At 44.6% G+C, this 21,086-nt stretch overlaps 1 protein-coding gene across 3 annotated transcripts in view; it reads right to left on the bottom strand.

Annotated features, from left to right (window-relative positions):
- SLC35F4 (solute carrier family 35 member F4) overlaps positions 1 to 21,086 on the bottom strand; it is a 117,595-nt gene that overhangs the window by 17,381 nt on the left and 79,128 nt on the right. The window contains exons 1-3 of one of the 3 annotated variants that reach the window (XM_030949749.1): positions 17,637 to 17,740; positions 6,238 to 6,426; positions 1,369 to 1,666 (exon numbers count right to left, since the gene is read on the bottom strand). In XM_030949749.1, coding sequence (XP_030805609.1) covers positions 1,369 to 1,666; positions 6,238 to 6,426; positions 17,637 to 17,712 — 563 coding nt within the window. In that variant the 5' untranslated portion in view covers positions 17,713 to 17,740. Of the gene's footprint in view, positions 1 to 1,368; positions 1,667 to 6,237; positions 6,427 to 17,636; positions 17,741 to 21,086 lie in introns of those variants that run through there. The other 2 variants (XM_030949750.1, XM_030949748.1) reach the window with 2 other exon arrangements.

Genomic DNA, 21,086 nt, shown 5'->3' with positions numbered 1-21,086 from the left:
ATTCTTAACAGCTGGGGAAATAGAAAAATTATTTAAGCACAGGAATTTTTTTATGCATTGCCCCAAAATGTCACTCTGATAGAGATACAATCAATGAACCAACTGCAGGGGATTTATCTGCAGGGATATTTCTCCACACCTTCTTCCTTATCTGCTGTGCAATTGTTATTACTTCACCCCACATGCAGAAGCCAAGCTGACACTGCTCATATTCTCACAAACACTCCAGCAGAAATCTGAATGAAGCATCATTAGCAGACAAAGTACCAGGGTTTGCAGAGAAGCACTTAATTAAGTGCAACTGTTCAATTTCAGTCACACTGATTTGACAGAAATGATAATTTAGGGCCAAATTACATCCCAGATCCTGGCAAAAAGCAGCTGAGGGAAGAGTTTGGCCCTGCTGCACTCCAGCCAGACAGTCACAAATGGGATTCCCTGTGTGCTCAGGGACAGCAGGAGCCAGGGATGGGCCCCACACTGGGTAATTCCTGCTGGAACAGACATTTCTGCTGGAGTCAGGCAGGTTCTTTTCCAAGCAAACCTGCACTGGAACAACAGAATTGGATTCCAGCCCAGAATGACCCTATGAATCTCTTCCCTCCCTGGGCAAGGTGTGGTGTCTCTTGGTGAGCTGAGTTTTGTCCTGTCCTTTAAAGCAGCTCTTATGCCACTGTCAGATCAGTGGAATAACAAAAGTGGAGGAGGAGCTGTGAAATCAATTGTCACAGAAGGTGAGGCACCTCCAAGCCCTGCAGACAGATTAGATGTGGTTTTCCTCAGAACTGCCTAAGGTGAAGCTAAGCTGCAGCACTGGTGGTTGGACTGGATGATTTCTTTGGGTTCCCCCTTAACCTTGTATTTCTCTGATTTCTCAAGGGCTACTGAAAAGGGATTTATACATTTCCAGCAGGAGGAAAGGGCAGTTTGCATCCTGCTGTACCTGCTCAGCACAGAGAGCAAGCCATGGTCCTTCACATGGAAACCACCTCCTCAGCTCTGAGCATCTTTCTTCCCAGCTAGGAGCTGGTTTGGTTGTACCCAGCACTGCTATTCTATCACAAATAAACCAGGACAGATTCACTGATCAAGGCAAGTACACAAAATATAGAGATATTAGACAACATAACAGCAAGATTATAAGCAGATTGTTGACCTTTTCAACTCATTAAAAAAGCCCTTTAACAATCAAGTACCCGTTTATTCAGCACACACCACTCATCTGTCAGCCTCCTGTGAGCTATTTATGAATGAGGTTTTCTGCAGCATGACCTTTATTCTGACACCAGGGGTGGAACTGAGCACAGCAGTGATCTCAATCCTCAGGAATTAGGTTTTTTAAAGGGATACTGCCACGATAAATCCTACCTGAATTTTTTGATTGGAGACTGCTTTTCCTGTGCAGTTGCAAGGTGCCCGGAATAATAAATGGGAAAAATCATAATGTTCCAGTTTGTTGAGAACCAAGTCATGAAAAAGGGACAGTCAAAGGTCTCAAAAGTGATTTTGACAAACTGTGTGGTCCCAACCCAGGAGGAAGAGACGGACAAAATGATCAGGAATCTCCAGATTAGCTTGAGAAATGTGGATGTGCAAGACTGGCATCGTGTCTGTCCTTCAGCTTCTTGGCTGCTGCTCTCTGTGTGCGTTTGTGCTCCTTCTTCTCCTGAAAGAGAAAAGAAAGGAAGAATAGAAAAAGAGTTGTACATGTAATGAAGGCATTCAAAATAATTCTTGGGAAAACCTCCCATTCTGGTTCAAGTCACAAATCATCCCTTGCCCTCTCCCTGTAACTCCTCTATGTCCCATAAATACTGAAATCCTGCACAAACGTATGTTAATAATACCAACTCTGTCACTTCAAGGAGGCAGAACCAAACACAAACACAACAGTGAGGGCTGAGGTAACAGCATTACAAATAAGCTGTTGTCACTGTTTGCTTTATCAGCCCTTCATCCCCTCTGCCAGCAAACCTCCAGAATAAAATGTTACAGAGGCAAATTACTGTGCATGTGTGCAACAGAAGAGCTCTCTGAGCCTGCAGGTCTGGAGACAGCACCAAGTTCTTATTCCTCAACACTTTAACTCCACAACCACTTTTATTTACAAGCTGGGATGGGGAGGAAAGAAATAGTTTGGTTTTATGTACCCAAGCAGAGAAAGGCTTTTTGCAGTCAGGTTGGTGTACTTACATTTCTGAAGTTAACAAAGGAAACTGGACAAAAGTGAAGCTTGGCATGCCTAGAAATAAAACCTCTGCACATCAACAAGGAGCAACAGGAGAGCTGACATTTCCCATTTCAGCACAGTGTTTTGAGGTTTTTTTCAGTGGTTTTCAGACCTAAGTGCACATTTCCTAACACAAGTGGGGAGAATTTAATCTCACTGACTGGTGCCTTGCTCTCCAGACAGATCTCCCAGAGACACAACCCATGACCCCTGCTTTGCTTTCCTAGACCCCAGCTGAAAACAAGGAGCACTAACACTGCTGTCCTGGGAGCTCACAGGGCAGCAATGAGCTCCAACCATTCACCCTGTCTGACCACATCACAGTCTGGGAGAAGAAACAGGAAAATCTTCTAAAAATCATGGCCCGAAGCTATTCTTAACTACTCCCATCAATTATCAGCCACATTAATACATGATGTGATGTACAGAAGTAACAATATGATTTTGAGAGAAGTTACAGATGCACTGAGTGAGAGCATACTATGTCCTATAGCCAACTTTTATGTGACAGAGGAATCCTTTCACAATCAGGAATAATTTCCTTTCATATTATTGGTTTTGCTACATTAGCCATAAAGAAATGTCAAACTGGGGTTCTAAGCTATTACTGTAAACAAACATTACACATAAAAAAAGATTTATCATAGCAGGGAATGCTATTGATTTGCTATTTTTGATTTGGAATCAAGAATTTTCCTAACTAGGACATGGAGCTTTTTGCAGTTGGAATTGTGTGATGTGTTTTTTTCCTAAAAATAATCTGTATTCAAGGGCTCCATTGTTTAGTGGTGAACCAAGAATTTAAATAAAATTACAGGTTTATTAAAAACATACAGAGGATAATCAGCCATGGGTCTGGAAAGGCAAGCATCCTTTTAGCATTTTCCTAGGCTGCTGAGAGAAAGTAGATATTTTTTACGGTACTAATAATGACTGACATCTATTGAAAGGTAAATTATAGTTTATTTGCAAGTTAGAATGGCTTAAAAAGAATATATTATAGTAGCATCAACTTGCAGGTCTTCCTGCCAAATAAAACTACCATGCAATTAGTCCTTTTTCAGCTACCACTTAAAATAATCACACAATGATAGAAGAATAAAGCACTTTTAGCCATGCTTTCTATTTTCCAATTACACAATAATGATGCAATTGGTGTCATTATGCATGACACCAGCATCAGCATTTGATTTGGATGTTACAGTCCCAGGTCTGAATGTCAGGGAAAGGCACAGAAACACACACTTGTTGCAAGACCTACCTTGGATTTAAAGACTGCATAAGTTTTAGCCTGAATAAATGCACAGTGGGGAGCTGCTGTAAGTTTTTAATCAGTGGGATTCATCCCTTGTGATGCAGTTAGCAGATAACAGTATATTCAGGATGAACATGTTGTCTGGGGCCCCTTTATATTTAATGATAATGGAAAGGCATGGTGAGAGTGGAACTGATTCCATCCTCATATATCTACATCTATCTACATCTAAGCTCACTGGAGGCACTTAACTCTAGACCAGATATTTGCAATTCACTTCAGTGAAGTTGTGATTGATCCCCATGACAGAGTAGCTTGACAGCTGCTTTCAAAATCCATGGGATGTGCACACCTAATTCCTGGCCAAAGAATCAAAAGGACAAGATAAGAAATAGATTTTAAAATAATGACAGGGAGTGAGCCACAGGGTGAGCAGGCACACAGTTCCTATTAAAGAGGTTTAGGGATTTCCAAGTCATGGAGCAAGCACTTGTGTTTAGACACCAAATGATAATGAGGAGAAAACAAGCTGATCAGCCAAAGTGGCTGGGAGACAGCATTTTACAAGTGGCAAGGTAGCAGAAATCCTTGGGGTCTGCATTTGGATGGGACTGGAACAAACCAAGAGACTTATCCTGGGAAGAGCACAGAAACAAGGCTGAAATGACAGGTAAGAATGCAGATCACACTGCAGCTGACACAGGGAGGTGGCACTGGCCAGTGGCAAACTGTGGAAGTCAGTGAGCAGAAACAGCCCTGCATGGTCCTTTGGCCCACAGTGCAGTTCTTACTGACAAGATGATCACAGAAGAGCCTTTTGCTTGCAATGTTCAGAGGAGTGAGATGAGGACAATCAAAACCTACAGCTTTTCATCAGAACTCTTCTGGCTATTTGGCAACTAGACCCCAGAAAATGATATTCTTTGTATTTGCTTACCTATTGGGTCAGTCCTAGTTAGACTTCTCTGATGAGGATTTGAAGATCAGGACCAAAGGGAAATTAATAAATAAATGAAAAATAAGTGTTTAGAAGAGTATGATGTCCTAACACTACTCAAGTGGCCTAGAGTCCTTTCTCAGAGAAGATGGATTCAGATTTTAGATGTTCCTTAGTGCCACCATGCACAGTTGTTTCAGCCTGATATCTGGAAAAATGAGATTTGATTTTCTGATTTCTTAGCTATGATTAGATTTGATCTTAACTGCAAGATGCTGCATCAGCTCCTAGCAGCAATGATCACCTCCAATACTCTTCTGAGGCTTTCCATCAAGAAAGTACTCCTGGAACATGAGATCCCTCTGTTTTCCAGCACAAGGAGAAAATGTGTGACTCTTGCTGCCATCAGAAGTCCAGTGACAAGAGAAAGTTCAGCTCCCCCAGGTCCAGAGTGCAAGGGACATCCAACCTCTTCTTCCTCCCCTTTTTGCTCACAATATCTACACAGGCAGTCTTCCAAAGACTCAGGCAATTAAATAATTTCCTTCCAAAAAGCTTGGACAGTTAAATTATTTCACTCATTTAAAGTTTCTCCTCAACAGTGTGGTTTAGCAGACTCACAAGCCTGTGGCTGCACATTGTAACTGTTCCCATCCCATCCCTGCAGCTGCTGGATGGACGCCATGGTGAAGAGGTCAGCGTTTACCACACCTACAGTCTCATTTGAGCTAAACTCCTGCAGTGAAGTGGGTGATGGAAGCCCTGACAAGCAGCTGATGATGATCTGAGCTGTGATGGTCTTCCCTAGAAATCATTCCACCTGCTGCTCCTTCTCTTCCTCTTCATCAGACCATCCATGGTATGATCTGAGGTCATCACTGTCTTTGAGAAGGAACTCCTAAGCATGTGGCCAGGCTGAAGCTGAGGAGACACAACCACCCTGTGAAACCTAACTGTGTGCTGGGCTTAACCAGCTCTGAGGATCTTCTGTGCCTTGTGCTGTGCCAGGCACCTCACGCACGTCGTGTAGCCGTGAACCTCAGGCTCCTCCCATCCGTGCCACCTTTCTGTCGGAATTCGGGACATCCCTCTGGCTGTCCTGGATTGCTTGAACCCTGCCAAGGGGGCTCAGAGACCTTGGCACAGAGCCCAAGACACCTGTGATTTTGATTATGACCCATGGAAAAAATTACCAACCTTATATGAGGATCTGCAAACCACGAAAGTCTAAGCAGAATAATAATTAGTTTGTCATGGGGTGAAAAATAGATTTTTGGGGTTTTTAGAATGGGGGTTCAGGAGGCAAGATGGAGGAATCTGGGTGTGTCCAGTCTTTCTCCTTCTTCTTCTTGGCCTCCATCTTCTGCTGTGGTGCTGGCACTTTTGGATTGGTTTAGAGTAGAAGCTCACTGTCTAACATAGGTGATAGATATTGGGAAGTTACTGTAAATAATGTACATGTAGTTTTTAGTATGAAAAGATAACACCGCCCTGAGGGTGTCAGTGTGCCTCTGTCTGACCTGCTGAACAGACCTCGGCAGGCCAGAGAAAGAATTTTATAGATAAGAAACAATGAACAACCTTGAGAACGAGACCAGAAGAGTTCTGACTCCTTCTTCGACTGCCAGGCTGGGAAAAGAGACTTTCTAACACATCTCAGGGTCACTCTGACCAGCAGAAGTCCCGAGACCTTCCCGCTCACCCCCGGGCTCGGGAAGGACTGCACGGGGCAAACCAAACCTCAGCATGCTCGGGCCCTGCCCCACCTCTGCAGAGACAGAGGGAAGAGCCAGGAGTGTGGCTGTGGGTTCCTACCTGATCTGCTCTGCCTCTCGACTCTGCTGTGCCGACAGATTCCCGAGGGACTTCGATTCTGCAGCTCAAGAATGGGAGCAGCAGAATCTTCAGCAACAGATAGAGGGGAGAGCTGCCTAGTCATGCCTCTGTGTCTGCTGGGGCAGTTGCCTCCTGGCTTGCATTGGATGGCAGATGATCGTGAGGCACCTGAGAAGAAAGAGTTTTGCATCAGTTTTGTCTGGAAAGTCCCCGGAGGAACGCGGGGCTTTCAAACAGGCTGGCAGTGAAATGCACACAAAAGGCAGAAAATGCACGTTTCAGCTCTGCTCAGGATAAAGCAAATAGGTGAGTAAATAAATACTTAACTCTCTCCCCCCTTATAGACAAAAAGGTGCTGCATGAAAACCAGTCTTCCCCCTGAAGAAATGAGAGCCCCATGCTGCAGTGAATTCTCAGCCCCATGGCTCCATCCGCAGGGCCTGCACAGTCAAAGGAATTCGTACTCACGTGGGGCCCTTCCTGAGCACTGACACTGAATCAGGCCAGAGGAGAGCTCAACATTCCCCCTGAGCGTGGGAAGGAGGGCTGAGGAACCACTGCCTCCCTCCGTGCTGGGAGCCTCCCTAGAGGAGAGCTTCCTCTTTCCATCCTCCAGAATGATCCTTGGGACTTGTATGGAATGAAGCCATGGTCACTCACAGGTCTTTTGGATGAAGATTTCTGCTACAGGACTGAAGATGACAATTTTAAGCATTTACAAACACCAAATCAGAATCTCCACATCTTCGGAGAAGTTGCTTTTCCTTCCTCTGCTACGTGCAGACAGCTCCAAGATGAGACATTTCACACGGAGGCTGGGCAGAGGTTTGAGGTGGCAGAGAAGCCCCAGGTCCCAGAAACACCAGATGAAAAATTTTCCAGTGAGTAGGACACCATATTTAATGAGTAAGATCATGAAGGGCTGGGTTAAGGATCAGGAATCAACAGCAAGGAGCGCAGTGCTGGAATCCATCAGTGTGACTGGTGATCGATTGTGCAAGGACTTCCAAATTTACTGAAGGTATCTCTGTAAGAGGTCAACACATGAGCAGCACAAGAGAGTCTTCTTCTCCAGCAGAAAGTCAGGATGACAGGCCATTCTGGCAGATCTAAATGTGTGTTCATGGCCAGCTGAGATCACCCAGTGCTTGTTTTGCAGATGCTATTCCAACTGGTGACCATCCCACCTAAACTTGTGGAAGATACCCACACCCAGAGCAGCCACAGACCTTGCTGTGACTTGGAAGGATTTAACATGATAATCCCAACTACTTCCTATTGAAAAGAATACAAAAATAGACACAAACCCCATGTGTAACAACTGTGGCAGAAATCCCAGAGGGGAACATTCTTTGTTGCAACATGAGCCATTCCAGTGCACTTTGAGCAAAACATATCAAACTCAACTACTACCTGAAAGTCTATTCCAAAGCAAAGACTGTATCCAAGATTCAAGAATTGAGACAGGACTCTTGCCAGTGGGTTCATGCAATCTTCCATGGACTTAAAGGTGTGTTGGGTTCACCAAGTCTAACAAAGACTGATGTATAAAATATGGAATTATACAGGGGGGAAAAAAAATCATCTCTCAGCCTATTTAGAGCCTGCAAGGTTTATTTTTACCTACCAAGTAGAAAAGTGACTCAACCAGGAGCTGACCCCCTCCAGATGATCTTTCTCAAGATGCTCTTCCCTTTCTTCTCTGTCCATTATGAGGGAACCCTGACTCAAGGGGGGCACCCAAGTTTAGATTCCAACTGATAATAAAATCTTACAAATCCAATCAATGCAGTAAACAACCCACCCCCTATGACAGCAGACCCACAAACCCACTTTGAAAAATTAAGACCTATATGATGAGAAGCAAGCTAAGCAAAGCACTGTGTTGCCTCTCTTCAATTTTTGATGAGCATTACTTTCTCAAGAGCTTTCTAGAGCCTACCGGATGTTTTCAGACCTTTAAAAAGCTGTTCACCTTCACAAATTTACTTTTTAATGGAGAAAAATAATGCTCTAGCAGCCACAGAACTCCCTGCATGACTTTGTCCACTTATTTCAAAACTCCGTGAGCTATCTCTCCCACCAGTCAAACAAGAATAACATCACCTACTTTGTAAGATTTAGTAAACATCTTGCAAGTTACTCTTATGAGTTACACTTTCATTTGTCATCTGAAAATTAGTCCCAGCCTCCATGAGGTTAAGCAAATCACTACTTTGGGGTGAAATGTTCAAAAAGGCATTTCTAATTTTTCAGGTCCACAACTTGAAGAGGTTTTATTTTCAGTAAGTGTTTGCCAGCTGCCTGTCCTTGGAGAAGAAGCCACTGAGGTGGCTGGCTCCACATCACTCCTCATTTTGATATTTAAATCATTTAAAGAGATTTCTTTATGTTGAAAGATACGTGTTATGTCTCCATTCAGATTAATTTCAGAACAAGATTCACATTATACTCAGCAGAAGTCTAGCAGGTGACATACAACCAAAATTTGATGGAAGCCTATTTTTCCTCATGTGCAAAAAGAGCTCTGAGTTATTTGTATCTGATACAACAGAGAGGTATGAATCTTCTTCTGTGCACTGACAAACCCAGCAGGTGAGACCAAAACTGTAATTCAAGAGATTGCATTAAACTGAAAGTCACTGCTTGATTTACTGAATTCCTCTTCCCTTATACCTGAAGCAATCAGACAGCGCAGCCATTTATCAATATTTCATTGTTACAGCTAGAAAGCCTGGGACACCTAATGCTGCTCAATCTGAACATATTTTAAGGGTATCTGTTGATAGGAGAGGTGAAGAGATAAATGCTGGGCTCACTTTCCAAACCTGGAGCCAGCAGCAGGGACAACAAATCACCATTGCCACAGCTGAGCAGTGAAACCTCCCAGGTGCACAGCGCTGTCCCGTGGGAGAGGAAGGGAAGGCAGAGCTCATCGAATTCTGGTTCCCTGTCTCACTCCACAACTTTCAGCTGTGGAGCAGGGATCTGCTAAATCCCTCCAAACAGGAAGGGAAGGGAAGGCAGAGCTCATGGAACTCTGGTTCTCTGTCTCACTCCACAAGTCTCAGCTGTGGAGCAGGGATCTGCTAAATCCCTCCAAACAGGAAGGGAAGGGAAGGCAGAGCTCATGGAACTCTGGTTCCCTGTCTCACTCCACAACTTTCAGCTGTGGAGCAGGGATCTGCTAAATCCCTCCAAACAGGAAGGGAAGGGAAGGCAGAGCTCATGGAACTCTGGTTCTCTGTCTCACTCCCCAAGTCTCAGCTGTGGGGCAGGATCTGCGTAAGTCCCTCCAAACTCGGAGGTTTCAAGAGCAGCGTTTTCCACTGAACTTCCATACAGGGAATAACAGAATCACAGAATGGTCTGGGTTGGAAAGGAACTTAAGATCATCCAGTTCCAACCCCCTGCCATAGATAGGGACATTTTCCACCTGGCCAGGGTGCTCAAAGCTTCATCCAACCTGGCCCAGAACAACCACCCTGAGCAGAGATATCAACATAGGGTGGGACGTGTTGCACAGTTTGTGGCTTTAGCAGGGATGAATCACAGGCTGAGAACAAAACTACATTTTGGGCATCATTTACTATCTTAAGAGCGTGCTACTGGGAGAGATTGGGAAAAAACAAATAAGAAAAGCCTTGCCAGACTGTCAGATCTTGCTGCTGGAAGTGTTCCTTGGAGGTTGTAACTGAGTGCCAAAGCAAGACCCTGACAATAGGATTGACCAAAGAGGAAAGGGAGAAATGGAAAGTGCCTCACACTATTGTATCCAATACATCTTAATGCACCAATGGATTATTTTTCATTATTGGATTTTAAAAAAAAATCCATGCTCTTTCCCATTTTTTTACAATTGCTTTAGTAATTGTAAAATTTTTTTTACAATTTTTTTTTTTACAATTACTCAGTTTCTTAATCTGTTTCAGCAAATCTATTTCCTCACCCTGTAAATGGAGATGCTTTATAGCTTAAGAAGTAAGGCCATTTCTCTGCATACGAAGACAAAAGAGAAACCAGCAAAGGGAACACGTGGCTTTCCACATGACTCTAACAAAGTCTGTCCCCATCTTGCATTAATTATTATACACATATCCCAGTGTATATGGTTTAGCAAGGTAATTATGCTTGTGACTAACCTAAACCACGTGATTAATATCACTCAAGCCCAGCCTTTCCATGTTCTTTAACACCATCCTGAGTCCCAGCTGTGGGAGGAGGTGGCCCCATCTGCTGCTGCCATCATGTCCACTCAAGCCAGGAAGGAGAAGCACATGCTGGTCCTCAGAAGCATTTTCACCACCACCTGTAAACAATGCACAGCTCCCTAGCCCCTCTGAAAGATGCAAGCCACTACTTGTGGCTTTCTGCTCATGTCCAGGTTTCCAGAGGCAGCTCACACAGTGAGAAAATGTGTCCTTGCCTTGGCTAGAAAAATCCCTTTGCTATTTTCCAGGGGGCTTGGAGAGAAGGATTACACTCTGAGGTTCAAAACCAACTCTCTTCAAGTATTTGACACCTTTAGCATGTGACAGCAGTGCTTGGAATAATAAGAACCAACCCATGCAATTGCATTTGGACAATGGTCACACAGCTGCTACTAAAAGCGGATCATGGAATATCTGGGCTGGAAGGGACCTGCAAGGATCATGGAGCCCCAGTCCTGGCCTTGCACAGGGCAGCCCCAGGAACCCACCACGTGCCTGAGAGCATTGTCCCAGCGCTCCTTGAGCTCTGTCAGGCTTGGTGCTGTGACCACTTCTCAACCACACTCTGCAATGAAGATCCTTTTATAACATCCAACCTGAGCCTCCCCTGACACAGCTTCACACTGTTCCCTCTGTCCTGCATCAAATGGACTGCCAGTTAAATAACCAATTCTACACAAAAATGCACTCTTGGAACTAAATTCTATGGCCAGATCACCTTCGGATTGATTGTGTCCTTTTCTCTTCTTTTTTATCCAACTGCCCTGATGGAAATTTAGAACCTCTCAAACAGGTAACTGAATTCCCTTCCAAAAGCCATCTGTGCCTTCACGACACTGCATTACTGACACAAAGTGCTGGCTTATTTAGAGACAGCAACATCTGGCTTGATGGGATGTGCCAAAACACATTCTCTTTATTTGATTACACAATGAAATCGATGGTTAAATAGGTGATGGAAATGAGCTGAACAATTCCTGTGTGTTACACTCCCAAAGCCCTGCAAAGCACTGCTCACCTCTGGCTACCACCACAGTCAGGAGAGAGAGCAGCTTTGCCAAAAGGCCACTCAAGGCACCTACAATCTGCCTTTTACTCATTCAGAATTAAAATAGTCTTATTTTACTGTGTCCTCAAAATCCCCAGGAGCCCCAGTGTTCCCACAGCCTGTGCACGAGCTCCCCTTGAGCAGGGGAGGGCTGGAACCTCTCCCAGTGAAATTCTGCTTTTACTGACGCACAGCAAGGAGAGGATGATGTGAGTTTTGCAGCCAGGGATGCACATGGAAAGGGTGCTGAGTGGTGCTGGGAGAGGTGAAGAGAGCTGCTTCTGTCCATTTTACAACAAAACCTCATTAGGTTGGATTAGCCTAAAGCTTTAATTGAATTGTTTGCTACTCTTAGCACACAGCTGGTAGCAGGGTATGCAACACCATCAATTCTCAGTGACTTAGGTCCATAGCTTATTCTATCCCAGCCACTGCCTGTAAAATCAAATTGTGCCCTTCACTGCACCGGTGTAAACCCACAGCACACCAGCACAACCAGCCCAGTGGTCTGGGCACACACTCTGACTAACTCCCCAACTTTTAATGTGTTCACAACCAGCAATGTGATCAGGGACGTGAAGTCATGATTGCATTTTACTAAAGCCGAGCAAAATCAAGAAAACAAGCACACATGCTCTGCTGGCAGTGTGCTACACAGGTTTGAGGAATAAGCATTTCTTGTCCAGTGAAGAAAATTCCTTCCAGCATGTCTCAGGCATTTGGAGATGATAATGTTCTCCATTTAAACATTGCAATGGTCTCTGTGTATTAGTAATGCACAGATGTCTGTTCAAAGTGATGCCTTGTTTATTTATTATTTGCTTGTTCTGGAAGTTTTCATGTTTGAAGGGGATGAGAAGGTTACAGGTTTTTTTGTTTACTTTTTTTTTATCCTAGGGGAAAAGATTTTCAGATTATAATGAAAAACAAATGACTCAGTGATGGCGTACAGCATTTCTCTTGTACTATGATTAACTATTGTCAAGAGCAGAAAGCAGAAAAAGTAGATATTTTTGTCGTGGTTTACTAGTGACATCCATCAGCAATTTCTGCCAATTATCTCTTCAGTGTCTGTACACAGCCCTCACTCCAGATCAGCAGACAGCAACTTTGCTTACAACCAGGAATCTCAACAACTTCCACATGTCCTCCCATCCTTGCAATAAAATTAACAAAGAGAACTTAAATTTCACATCCTTTAATTCACTTAGTGCCTGATCAAGGGATGTGCCACTCTCCATCCTTGCACCTCATAACCCTTCCAGAGGAGCTGTTCCAGCCTATTTTAAGGGGAGGGAATCCAAGTTAGACAGTCAAAAAAATCCTCCCCAGACCTGCATCTCCTTGGCTTTTTAAAGTGGAAAATAGTTGATTTCCCACTTATAAGTAGGAGATATAAGTGGGGAATAATTTATAAGTGGGAAATAGCTATATAAGTTGCACGAAGGCATCTCCTCACACATCCCCAGATCCCCACAGTCTCTGAGATGGGGCTTCTCTCAGCAATTGCTCCAAGTCTGATGCCTCTATATGCAACCCTGATAAATCCAATCCTCTAAATGCATTTTTCTGCACATCAGCCACATGTTGTTGTGCTGAAGAACCTGCTCTGAGGTGGAAGCTCTTGTGCCAACGTGCTGTGCAAGGTCTGCACCCAGTGCTGTGTCCTAAAGCCTCTGACCAAGGACAGCAGCACCAAGTGGATCCAGGCTGCAGCAACCCTGGTGTGCAATACCTGCAGCTACCAAAAAACAACAATAAAAACAGAAAAAGACCTTAGCAGGAAGGATGTGAACATGCTGCAGGGTGTAGGCAAGCTGTGGACTGCCTTTTCCAGAGCCCTGGAGCCCAAAGGCCACTCTAGAGGACTTCTCAAATTCTATTTTTTTTTTGAAGTAAGTGGCTTCTGTATGTGTTGCTCTGGATCAAGCCCTTTCCTCAAAATATATAAAAAGAATTACTAGGAAAACCCCAAATTCCTGTTCAAATCTTTGTTCCCTCTATGTTTTATTGAAAATAGACTTAAAAACATGGAAATATTTTTTTCTCATTTCAGCCTGACTCGAGCAAATGTATCACTGCCTTTTTTTAAGCATGGACAAGGAATTCCATTGATCTGACACCAAAAATAACACACCAGCACCAATGTGGGAGTGTCAGAGCAGATCCTGGGAAAGAGGCTTATTTGAGAAGATCTGTGGTGGAACTGGCAGCTGGAATATGCATTCTGAAACAGAGGGGCTACTCACATTTGAAAGTTACTGGGCATGACAGCATCTTTAGAGTTTGAAGGAATGTAGAAGGGAGTGCTGCAAATGAAGAATGATTTTTATATGTTGAAATCAAAACTTCTACCACACACAATGACCTACAAAAAAAAATATTTAGAACATCCATTTGGAGCGGAATGTTTTGGACTGAATTCTGCTGTCAGAAAACATTGATAAACAATGAAAAACATTGAAAAACAAATGCTGTGTTGAAATCTCAGAATTAACCATGAGAGCTCTGGAGGCAGAACACACTGGCCTCCTGTGGGGAGGGGATGGACATGTCCTCCTTCAGCACAGAACTTTTCCCAGGTAAAGAGGGGAACAACACCAGAACTTAAGACCCTTTGTCTCCTCCTAGGATTTTATTTTAAGTTTTTGCTTCCATAAACACTCCTCTGAGACCACCTCAGTGGCAACTTCTGAGTGAGACCTTTGGGACTCACACTTTCAAAGGGATATCCTTTGCTACATCAGACTACAGGATTTTTTTTTCTCCCCCCACAGATATATCTGATCCAACATTAATTCAAGCCAATCTCAGAATCAGACCATCTTCCCACCACTCCAGCACTGACTGAGCAAGATAAACACAAATCATTTGATTCAAAGCTGCACACCATCCCATAAAAACCCCCTCTGCTATAAATTTTGTACTGAATCGTATCAGATGTGCTTCCAATTGTTTTGCAATTTATATACTCTACTCTAAACCTAAAGGTTAACAATCTATTAAAAAGAAATCCTCTGAAAATTAATCTTGTCATGGCTAGAGTTTGGTGACATTTCCAAAAATCAACAGATAAACTCCCAGTTTAACTCTCACTTTTACTTTCACTGCTGTAACTCAAGAGTAGCTCCAGTGAAAGCCACGAGGCTGCTTTGATGTGAAGTTGTTGTGAAAGGAATTTACACCCACCACAGTCCAGATATCACTCACATGTACCTCATTAATAAATAATCACAATACAGCTTCTACTTTCAAGAAACACAGCCATAAATCCAGGCTGGTTCTCGGATGTCCCAAGACCCAAAACAGCAGCTGTGACACTGATGGGCAGCTCGGCAACAATTCGGATTTGGGGTTGTATTTATTTCCTACACAAACTGCTGCCTCTGCTGGGTGCCTCCAGGGAGTGATTCATCCCAGCTCCCTCAGATACCAATCCTGGCAGGTGAATCACCTGCTGCAGGTGCCCAGCTCTCCCAGATTGCTCAGCACTTGCCAAGGCTCAATTTGGATGGATATGGATGAGTCCAAAGCTGGCTGCCTCAGACTCAGCCCATGGCAGCTCTGCAGTGCACTGAGCACATGCTTCAACTTCCTTGCCTGACTTAGAGCCTGGAAAAGAACATTTTCCAGGTAGGCAGCTGGGGCAAAAGCAGGGATTTATCACTGTATTGCTGCATTTTGCAATCCCAGTAGATACTTCCATGTGTTTTTTCCACTGCCCTTGAGGTAATAGTTCTGGCAGGTCTCATCCCTGCCTGTCCATGATGGCATTTTTGGGATAGGTGGGATGGACATTCCAAGCAGTGTCCATGCCACACACCTGGCTGGTGCTGGGGAGCGGGGGCTGGCCAGGCTGAGGTGAAGACACCTTCTCAAAAGGATTTGGAGGCTGTGGTGCCAGCTTGGCACACACCTCACATCCTCCCGCTCACCCATGTCCCACCACCCTGAGCAGCTCTCTGCTCCATTTCCCTCCACATGAGCAGCACTTTGGACCACTCATCTCCAAGCACTGAGTGTACCTTCCCTACCAAAGGAGTCTTCTTGCCTGGATTTCACTCCACTCTCCAGGAGTCAGCAGCTCCTGTGGTTTTATCAGGAGGGATCCAGGAAGCCACAAAGCTGAACTGTGTGAAAACTGTGTGAAAACTGCCCACCCAGAGCCCACTGCTCCCCTGCTCTCCTCCCAGCACACAGCCCCACAGCCCAAGCTGCTCTGGAATCTATTCCACATGACCCCCCCATGCTTGGGAAAGAAAGAGGGGACAGATGCAGGGCTTTTGGGATGCTGGCTGCCCTATCCCATTAGGATTCTTTGGGAATTCATGCTAAATTATCTTTGCTGATCTGTAAAAACTGGCTGCACACACATTTAATGTATGGGTTCGGTATTAATTCAGCTTGGCCAGGTCCATCCCGAGCAAGAACCTTTCCATTTGCAGCCTGTTGGGTATGACAAGTGCTGTCATGTAGTCATTTCCAGTCTATTGCCCTTTCTTCCTATGAAGACTGGATTTTCCCTCCCTCAGGAACCAGGCAGTGCAGTTGTGGCACTGCTGCTGCTGCCCAGGATGGACAGAAGGTTCAGACAGGTCTAAGAGAGGCACCTGGCAGCAGCTGGACTGGTGAAGATGAAGGCAACCATAGCTTGTCTTGGAGCCCTGTGAGGCAGGGACAACCTTTAACGCTCTGCATTTCCCTCCAAGCGTGACACAAGCCTGGTCTGAGCCCTCAGGAAATAAAGAGCAGCAAATCACCCCATTTTACCAGCACAGCCAGCTCACCTGGCCCTAACACTGCTCCTAAAAAAGCAGGTGAGGGTATGAATCTCAATATCACACATCCTAAAGCCTGCTGCTGCGCACCAGCAATAAGCACTCAGCTCCTCCAACTTTCCTTAAGGCTTTTTCCCCTCAAGGAAGAAACACTTAGGTAACTACCAAGCCTGCAGAATTCTAAATATCACACACACAGTTCTGAGAAAAACAACACAAACTCCTGCCTGGTCCATCAAACCCCAGCCCTGTCTGTAATTGAAGGCAGCCTGAGCCAGGTAGATCGAGGGTCACGCTCTGCTGACCAGCACCGGACCGTGGCTCTTGCTTTGTTTTGCTCCTGGATGAATTCAACTCACAAGAAGGAATTATATTTTCATTGCTGGTTGGCTCAAACCAGAGACAGCGCACACACCTTGCAGTTTTACAGCTGTAGTGTCCCCACCACACACACACCTGGTGGGAAAACAGCTCATTTCTGGCACAACAAGCAACTTGGGGAAGTACCAGGCAGCTCTTCGGAACATCTGACACTGAGGATTATAAATGGTGCAGTTAAAGCCTGAGATTTCTACAGACATTTAAGTAAAAAAGGTTTTTGACCTCTGATTTATACAGCATGTACATTTTCAGCACACTGACTCTTATTTGTTTCACTATCAAGGCAGTCAAACCTCCTGCTGGACAACATCACCACAATCCCAGTGACTCTGAGGTGTGATGTGAAGTTGATGGGCACTTCTAAATGAACAAGGTCCTCGTGTCTGATAAAGAGCATACAAAAAAATTCCTAGTTTCTATCTTTCTGGTTTCTGTATTTCTGTGGTTTTTCTGTATTAAAGAATTGCTTAAGAGCTGACACTTCTGAAAATGAAGGGGAAGAAAAGCAGTTTAAGGGGACAACTGCTAAGCTGAGCTGAGGGACAGCAAGCACAAAAAAAGTTGGTGCCTCTGTCTTCACAGCAAAACCAATAAATCTAGAGCACCACAGTAAAATACTCCAGAAAAGCCAATAACTTTACATGGACCTAATTTCACATAATTTTAAAAGCCAGAATTGAAGTACAACAACTTTATCCGTCGTTCACATTTCAACATCAGTTTCTTCACCAGGAATCGTTCACACAGCAGCTGAACACAGGCAACAGAAATTTAACTGCCACTTATCCCAGATTATATTAAAGTGATAAAAATGCTATCTGAGCATTACTTTAAAAATACACACACAAACACACATATAAACAACATTCCTGTTACTCTGCACGGAACGGAGCAGGAGGAGCATGCGGAGTGAACTCCTGCCTAGGATGAGATTCACAAGCGGGAAAAAAAAGCATTTACCGTCTGGCACAGGCGAATTTAACTCGGAAACATTGTAAGATGGTAGCGGCGCCACTCTTGCCGAATGTTTCTTCATCCTCTGGAATTGCTCTCCTGCTCAGGCGCTCACTCTGGCTCACTCTGCATCGCCCCTGGTCCCGAGTACTACAGCAAACACGGGGCTATGGCTGGTGGCTGGATGTTGTTCTGGAGATGCTGCAGGAGCCTATGAGTACTGATTTGCTGTTTCCCTGGGAAACCATTTGCAACACGTTCAAACAATGCTTGACCCCTGCCAACACTCGTCTTTCATTCAATTGTGGAGCGCGGCAGATAAAATATAAATGTATCAGCGGCAGTGCCTCGCGGACTCCAAACCGCGGCAGCCCCTTTGCAGGAAATCGGGATTTCACATCAAATCTCTGCGCTGTGCTGGCAATGCAGACAGGAGATTTCTCAGACAACTGAGAGGGAATTATGCAATGCAATTTTCTGGTTCTTTACACTGTGACAATATACGGATGATTATAGTAATTATTTTAAGTAAACTTTGAATAATGGGACTCCTATAGAGCTGCTAAATCAGGAATGCCTTGGGCAAAAGAGCAGGTGACATCCAGGTCTGTGTCTGATAATAAAGCAGTGGTATTGCAGGAGGCTCTTCTAACACCCTACAAAAACTGCCACAATCAAGACAGATACAGAAATATATATATATATATATATATATATATATAGGCTATGACTGGTCCACATTTCTTCCTCACTTTCCTTGAGACAGCCAGGACACGTTATGTCCCTCTTTCCCTGACACCTTCTCTCTCTTCTACTTCCTTATTATTACTATTAATATTTTTGGAAGTTGTTCACTTGAAGCAATGGAAAAGTTTCACTGAGTGAAGCGGTGTCAACCCACACAGCTTCTGGAACTCTTAGAAGATCTCATCCCCTTGCACAACCAGCGCTGTGCTGGGAGCTTCCTTTGCCAGAAGTGGTTACTGACACCTCTAAAGAGCCCTGGCGCCAGAGCTCTTCACCAAGACATCAACTATCAAGTCTTACCCAAGAATTTGTAGAGAGAAACATTTGCCATTTATATTCAAGGTGTTTGCTATAGGAACAATGGGAAATAAAAAGGGAATGATCAGAACGGCAGCTTAGCTCTCCCAGAATCTGCTGGCAAAGTTGCTGAATTTTTAAGGGCACTAGCCCTTTTATCTATAGTCTTTGTGCTTTTGACAGCAGCTGAGAGTGGAGATTCTCAGCCCAGGGCTTAGTCCTCCTTTTCCCACTATCTCACCAAAGAGAGAGAAGCCACTGGCTGTAGGGAAGGCCAAAGTGTTTTGAAAAGGATGAAGAATAGCTGGGTTAAAATTCTCCAATTTGGGCTTCCTCAAGCACAGTGCTGGAATCTCACAGGATTTACACAATAATGTGTGTGGTTGGGGCGGGTGTGCAAGGACTGGTCCCTTCCCTAACCCTCTGGGAGGAAAGGGAAGGAAGCAGAGTCCCAGCTGGATCATCCTCTGGATGCAGCCACAGCAGAGGATGGCACATGGGGAGAACTGTCCTGTGGCATCCTCATGGAAGAGGCAGCCTGTGACTCCACTGCACCCAGAGGGGTAGGAGGGGATTCTTGGGTCCTTGGAGCAACCCACCAGGATATGATCACTTGATCTTGCCCTGCACATTCCTGTAAAGCTGCTCTCTTGTCCCTCTTTGGGGACTGAGTGGCCTCACTTTTTCTTGGGGCACAGTGACACAGCAGGAAGAGACAGTGATTAACCCTATGCAAAGGGGGGATAAAGTACCTCATCCCACTCCCACAGCCATCCCACCCTGTGGAAAGGAGGGACAAAGTACCTCATCCCATTCCCACAGCCATCCCACCCTGTGGAAAGGAGGGACAAAGTACCTCATCCCATTCCCACAGCCATCCCACCCAGTGCAACACATCATGGAAGGAGCACAGGGAAGAGAAATAGTTACAGCTGTCTGGTTTTCCACCCAGCACATCCTGTTCTGAAAGGCTTGGAGAGCTCCTTTAGCATCTTCATTATATCCCTGGTGACTCACAAGGCTCTCCACCATGACAGTCTATTCCAAAGCATCAACTGCACTGCCTTAAGCTAACTGGCTTTTACTGCTTATCTGCATTCAGAGGATTTCCAGCACTGTGTAACAACCACCATTCCAAAGGAAATTATCTTCCCAATTTGCAGAAGGAATTTTATTCTCCTGTCCGAAGTGCTGAGAGTCAGCAGAGTTTGTGATGGAGTAATCACCAGTCAAGTAATTGCTGGCTCCACAATCACAAGGCTCCCTATTAATACATGTCTAGTCCTTGAGCATTTATATAATATAAACAACATAATAATATAACACAGAGATTGCTTTTAGAAAGCCATTTCTGCAAATAGGGGTTTATAATGGAATCATTAATGAACCTTAACAATGGTGAGGAAGAAATGCATGAGACAATGTCAGGCAATTCCAGACATTTCTTCCAGACAATTTCAGCACTAACAACAGAACGTGACTGAATCTAAGAGTTGCTGCCTTTTTTTATTCAAACGAGAATCAGCCATTGTTTCAACACTAAGTCAGAAGCCAAATTCAGCTCCTCAAAGCAATCTTTCAGATCCTCCCCCCAGCCATCTCTGCTTCCTAAAACAGTTACACAAGAAATGAAGAAGATACAAAACTGCTTAAAACTATGTGGAATTGGTATTTAGAACTTCCATCAAAGATTGCAGTTTGATAAGCATCAGTTCTCAGGCCACACAAGAGTGAGCTTTGGCCATCTATTTCTGCTCCTGCATTTCTGATCCTTCCTCTGTGCTCTCCATCTCTGCTCTACGTGTGCTGAAGAAAAGAGTAAAATAATATGGAGTGGAAGAGAGAGGAGGAAGCTCTGTCCCTCTTTGCAATCCATCCACAAGTGCAATGTGATGACTGACTTACCAGGATGGCAAAAACAGTTACTTCAAGTAACTACTGCAAGACTACAAGTCAACACAAAATCTGCAGGCCTGTGCCACCTTACTCACCTCGAGTTCATGCAAGGCACCAGAGTGGGAAAATATGGGGTTTCCCTCCAAGATTCAAGACTAAACTAAGTTTCCAGGTACCTTTACAACAGCCCTTCATATGTTGTTGTTGTTGTTTGCTTCAAGTTCTGCGCTTTCACCCTGGAACATGTTTTAAGTTTTCTTATTCTCAGGGTGATGCTCCTCATAATAAACAATAAATAATAACAGCACAAGTCTGAGGAGAAGCAGCTGAGGGAGCTGGGGGGGGACAGTCTGGAGAAAAGGAGGCTCGGGGGACCTTGTGGCTCTGCACAACTCCCTGACAGGAGGGTGCAGACAGGGGAGGTTGGGCTTTGTTCCCAGGGAACAGGGACAGGACAAGAGGAGATGACCTCAAGTTAAGCCAGGGGAGGTTTAGATTGGATATTAGGGAGGAAGG

The sequence above is a fragment of the Camarhynchus parvulus genome, chromosome 5 (genome assembly GCF_901933205.1).
Source record: "Camarhynchus parvulus chromosome 5, STF_HiC, whole genome shotgun sequence".
NCBI lineage: Eukaryota > Metazoa > Chordata > Aves > Passeriformes > Thraupidae > Camarhynchus > Camarhynchus parvulus.
Note: the sequence above shows the minus strand (reverse complement) of the source record. Positions and strands in the feature narration are given on the sequence as shown.